The sequence below is a fragment of the Gossypium arboreum genome, chromosome 10 (genome assembly GCF_025698485.1).
Source record: "Gossypium arboreum isolate Shixiya-1 chromosome 10, ASM2569848v2, whole genome shotgun sequence".
NCBI lineage: Eukaryota > Viridiplantae > Streptophyta > Magnoliopsida > Malvales > Malvaceae > Gossypium > Gossypium arboreum.
Window position 1 is genome coordinate 37,439,808 of NC_069079.1, and position 5,748 is coordinate 37,445,555.

At 34.7% G+C, this 5,748-nt stretch overlaps 1 protein-coding gene across 1 annotated transcript; it reads right to left on the reverse strand.

Annotated features, from left to right (window-relative positions):
* Positions 1–2,121: 2,121 nt before the first annotated feature.
* Positions 2,122–3,563, reverse strand: LOC108487444 (60S ribosomal protein L38-like). The gene is made up of 3 exons (XM_017791792.2): positions 3,409–3,563; positions 2,450–2,633; positions 2,122–2,331 (listed from the first exon to the last, which is right to left on the reverse strand). The coding sequence occupies exons 1-3, from the start codon at positions 3,409–3,411 to the stop codon at positions 2,309–2,311; spliced, it is 210 nt and encodes a 69-aa protein (XP_017647281.1). The 5' UTR covers positions 3,412–3,563; the 3' UTR covers positions 2,122–2,308.
* Positions 3,564–5,748: the final 2,185 nt, after the last annotated feature.

Here is a 5,748-nt window from a genome sequence, read left to right on the forward strand (position 1 = left end):
AACCTCTCTGTTTGACTTCTCGGAACGATTTGGATTCCGAAATCCGACACCTTCCAAACATTGAAAAATTTTGAACCCTTTCAACATATCCATCTTTCTCACGCTTCTCAATAATCAAAGAAAGCAAACTAGCCACCATCATGAAAAGACAAGAAAAGTGGATCATCTTTTCTTAATCCTCGAAAAGTTTTAGGGTAAATTACAAAAACGATCACTTTTATTTACCTCAAATTACATTATAGTCACTTATGTTTGAAATGTTACGTTTTAGTCACTTATGTTATCGTTTTGTTACAAAATGGTCATTCAACTGTTAAACTCCATTACCTCCCTAATGGCAATCCTACGTGGCAGTCCAAACGGCTTTTAAATGTCAATTTAGATGTCTAGTTGCTAGGATGAAAATAGATTTTTAATCAAATAAATTTAATTTAGACTATCACGTAGGACATCAAAGTTGGGAATTAAAACTCATTTGAACTGTCATGTAGGATCACCATTAGGGAGGTAACAGAGTTTAATGGTAACATTTCGTAACAAAACAATAATGTAAGTGATTAAAATATAACATTTCAAATATAAATGACTAATATGTAATATCAGGAAACAAATAGTTTACCCAAAATTTTAATTGCGCCTTTCTTTAACTCTATTAATCATAATAGAAAAATGAGTCGTCATGTCGTATTTCACAAAGCGATACACTCAGCATTTGATAAATCCCATTCTCACCTTGATTTTCCCCCCCAAGAAACTGCTATAAAACTGTCATAAAATTTTTGAAAGCCCAATTTACAGCCATGACCCCTTTCTTTCGCTATTTACATTTCTTCAAAGCATGGAGTGTTTCATGAGAGGTGATGGTGTTGTCCTAAACTTTTTTACCCTCAATGAAAGCATATTGGGTTAGGAGACGCAATCTGAAAGCATAGGTCCCATGCGACAAGCCATAAATCTCGCAATAACTTTGTACAGAAAGTCGCAATACCCTATAGGCTTGCAGTGGTTAAATTCAATTGGCAATTGACCATGGATAAAGAACTTGCATACCAAATTGATCACATCATTTTGACAAGGTATTCCAGGAAAAAACCACCCGAGCCCAGAGTCCGGAGTCTACCAGTACAAAATACTGCTTATTTAATCTCATCAAGAACATTATCCATATCATAAGTTGAGTTCTTTTTAAACAAATTCATGAAATGATTGAAGATAAGCCTCCCTAGTTGTTGATCGTCCTCAATCTACTCTCCATCAAGTCCTTTGAGTCTCCAAATTGCATTCGTGTGTCAATGGCACATTATTGTGGCATGGAAAAGTCAAGGTGTTCTTATCGCCATTTCATAGCCAATTTATTCTTGGTCGCTAAGCACAATAGCATTCCTCCCTTTACCACGCTTTGTCAATCTCTCTTGATCTCGTGTTCTAGCCTTGGTTGAGGCTTAGGCTTAATGGTTGAAATCTTGTCGATCTCTTTAACGAAGCATCTATCATCCTTTTGCTATTACCAAACTATCTTCAATCCTATGCTTGAAGGTTACGATTTGCAGCGCTCATGTTCTCAAGCATTTTGTTCATGGAAGAATCTCTCCTCTTGGTTCCATCCCTCCACCACATTTTTCTGGTTCCCACAATTTTGTTCCTCTATTTGAGCTTCCAACGATTTGAGGTCCATTTCATTATTCCACCTCAGAGACAAGCAACCTGATTTGCCTGTAAGTCCACATAGTAACCATTTCCTGAAGCTGAGCCTGCTGCGATTCTTCTACAGCTTACCATTTCTTTGCTATTTTCCCATAGGAAAAACAATAGACGGACAATGGCGTTTAATAAACTCTCTCAGTGCTCTAGTTGCCAAGGGCTGTCCAGCCCCTTGACAATCAAAGCTAAGACAGCCACTCAAAGGCAAAACCAGCATGGCAATCGTATTTCTCACATTACAGCAACAGGAAATAAAAAAACTTCATACCATAAAGCTTGATAGCGGTCAACAGATATGAGAGGCGATGAACACAGTTGTCAGTCATTTCATCAAATCGAAGACGGATACATACTGAATCAGAATATATTGATTCTTTTCTTTTTCATATGTTTGATTATCCAATATGTGCCAAACTAAGATGTAGAACACGAATACTAAAATAAATAAAGGGTTTTAATAACATTACTAACGTCCATAAAAAAACACCAAATAAAAATCCATTATAAAAACTTTTGATCGTTGCAAAACGATTCGAAATGCAAGCAATAAACTAAAAGTCAAAATCTAGTTTTCATTGCCTAGTACAAGCTAAGGGCAGTTTTAATTTCACAGGTCTTGTACGCTCAAACCTGCAAACATGAAAACAGTGACGGTAAAGACATATAAGTAACGGGAAAGTAATTTCAAATATGGACATAGGTTCAATAAAAACAAGAATGTAAAAGCGGCTCCTTCATCATGAATTACCTGGAGGAAGAGACTGCTTCAACTTGTCAGCCTTCTCAGCATCAGACACGCAAAGGGTGTACAAGTACTTGGAGCAGCGGACCTTGAACTTGACAACATCTCTGCTTTTCTTGATTTTTACAGAGCGAGCATCTTTCCTTCTAGCAGTGAGAAGGAAGTCCTTGATCTCATGAATTTGCTTAGGCTGTCCATCAGAATACAAATCTTAGGAAATAAAGCAGAACCAGAAAACATGATATTAAAAGCCTAAAGATCATCATCGACAGGTCAGTTAACTGCTCGAGCACAAGGAAAACACAAACTAGGACTACTGGAAATAAATAAATAAAAACTGGACATTCATGCTAACCAAACATTCCAACATTCCAAATATTTCAGCTTAGTTTGTTAAGCAGCAAATTAGTTCAAACTTTTAAACAATCATTTATCAGACCAGACCAGCCTACCATTAAATGAGTTCATCTCACGACTCAAGTTGACACTGAAATCAAAAGATACCAAAAAAGAAAGAAAGAAAAAACTCATCAACTCAATGCAATTAATAGCAATATTTTCAAGCAGACCAAGGGCAAAGTACCTCATTGCAAATATTCCAATGAAACAAAACGAGAAAATACATACATTGAATGCACAACCATTTACTAAAGTTTCACAATCCGTAAAACTATAATCTAAGGCAAAGCTCACATATTTCAAATGTCTCCTAAAATACAGAACCCAAACTATTTCTCAAAATCTTTTAAACCAATTCAAATTTCAACCCATCTTCACTAAGAACATAAACGAAAAAAAAAAAAGAAAAGCAAGCAAACAACAGAAAAAAAAATGAAACGATTACCGGTAAAAGAGGATCTGAAGAACAAATAATCATCATTAAGAAAGAGGCATTGACCATGAAAAAAAAATCAGACTCGGAGATCTAATGAAATAAATGGAGAGGGAAAGAGACTTTATTTTACCATTTTCAACTGAAGCTTTCAGGGGAGCTTCCTCACTCTGCAGGAACACCTAAAAATCAAAGCTCGCAGTCCAACCTTGTGTTTCTTCGTTATTTGATTATATGCAGGCGTTGAAGGAAAACCCTAAAAATAGTTTACTTTGTTACCCGTTTTACCCTTGTTTAAGTAGTTTTATTATTAAGAGTCCGAATCTCCTATCCTGCTGCTGGACTTGGACGGGATCTTTTGCGTAACAGAAATGACCTTATTATGGGCCAAGAGGCCCTTTATACTAAAAATTCAACATTCAATCGAATCAATATTTAATATGGATTGGCAAAAGATACACACCGTGAATTTAATTGAAATTTTAAAATTTTTAATCAGAGGATTAATTTTAATTAATTTAAGTGGTTAATTGAATTATAAATTTTTAAAAAAATAAGTTTAAAATATAAAAAAAAAATCCATGATAATTTTTTCCTTAATTAAAAAAAACATAATAACAACTATAAATTGAAAACATAATAATAAACATTACATTAAAAACATTATTTTTTTTTTTTTTACTTTTCTTTGTTTAAGTTTTTTTTACGAACCTTTCTCATGTTCTCTTTTTCTTTCGCTGTCTTAGGACAATCCTCTAAAGAGAGATGAAATCATGATACAGAAGGTTGGTTTCCTTTCCTCGAATCTCTCATTAAATAACGCTCCAATATCTTGTCTATGTATGAAGCCTGAGACAATGGTATCACTTTGTTCTTTCGATCCTTTAGGATTCTAATACCTAGAATGAAATTAACTTCTCCAAAGCCCTTCATGCTAAACTGTTGGGTTAACTATAGTTTAACCAATGACAATGTCCCTACATCATTCTCAATGAGTAGAATATCATCATATAAAACGAGAAAGACCACATTTTCATCCCTTAAACATTTATAAACATAAGGTGTATCTACATTTTGCTCAAATACAAAAGTCTTGATCGCTTGATCAAATCTTTGATTTTATGAGTAGGACACTTGCTTAAGTCCATATACGGGTCTAAATAGTTTGCAAACTTTATGCTTGTTTCCTTTAATTATATATCTGGTGGGTTGCATCATGTAGATGCTCTCTTCAAGATAGCCATTTAAAAATATTGTCTTGACATCCATTTGCTAGATCTCATAATCAAGAGCCGTCACAATGAATAGTAATATACAGATTAACTTGAGTATGGCAATCGGAGAGAAGGTTTCTTCGTAATCAATGTTTTATTTTTTAGTATAACCTTTTTCTACAAATTTGGCCTTATAAGTTTCTACTTTTTCATCCGCGTTTCTTTTCTTTTTGTAGATCTACTTACACCCTATGGGTTTTATCCATTTCGGTAAGTTTACAGGTTCCCACATTGAGTTGGAATACATTAGGTCCATCTTAGCTTTCATAGCTATTTCCCAGAGCTTGGAATCAACATTCTGTATCGCCTCGTCATATGTTGAGGCTATAATAGTTTGCTCTTTTAGGTTATAAAACAAACCACCATTTGTTCCCTTTGGATATCCTACAAACATGCACAATTTTGTCCTTAAGCTTAACTTCCTCGCATCTTTATCCAATACGTGGGTTGAGCATTCCCAAATCTTGAAGTGATTAAGATTCGACTTCCTGTCATGTCACAATTTGTATGAGGTTTTTGATTCTGCCTTAGTTGGCACATTATTCAAAATATAGCAAGTCATTTGTATAGCGTATCCCCCAAAATTTGTTTGGCACCAGTAAATAACTTAACATCGAACTTACCATGTCTAACAATGTTTGATTTCTTCTATTTGCCATGCCATTTTGTTGTGGAGTGCCCGACGTATTTAACTGAGATAGAATCTCATTCTCTATGAAGTACCCTAAGAACTCATCAAACAAATATTCTCCACCTTGAACAGAACCGAAGTGCCTTTTTGGGTAAATCTAATTATTTCTCCACTTCTACACAAAACCTTTTTACAAAACTTTTTGAATTTATCAAAAGTTTCACTCTTGTGGTGCATCAGGTATACATACCCATATTTGGAATAGCCATCAATAAAGGTTACATAATACTGGTAACCACCTCTTGCACTAATGTTCATGGGGCTACATATGTCATTGTGCACAAGTTCTAGGGATTTTTCGGCCCTCGTTCCTTTTGCATTAAAAGATTTCTTAGTCATTTTGCATTCCAAGAAATATTCACATTGTGGAAAATCAACTTATTTAAGTGAACTTAAGATGTCCTCTTTCACAAGTCTAGCGATTCTTTCTCGATTAATATGACCAAGTCTCAAATGCCAAAGGTACGCCTCATTAGGGTGAGAAGTTTTAAGTATTTTTTTCGATATT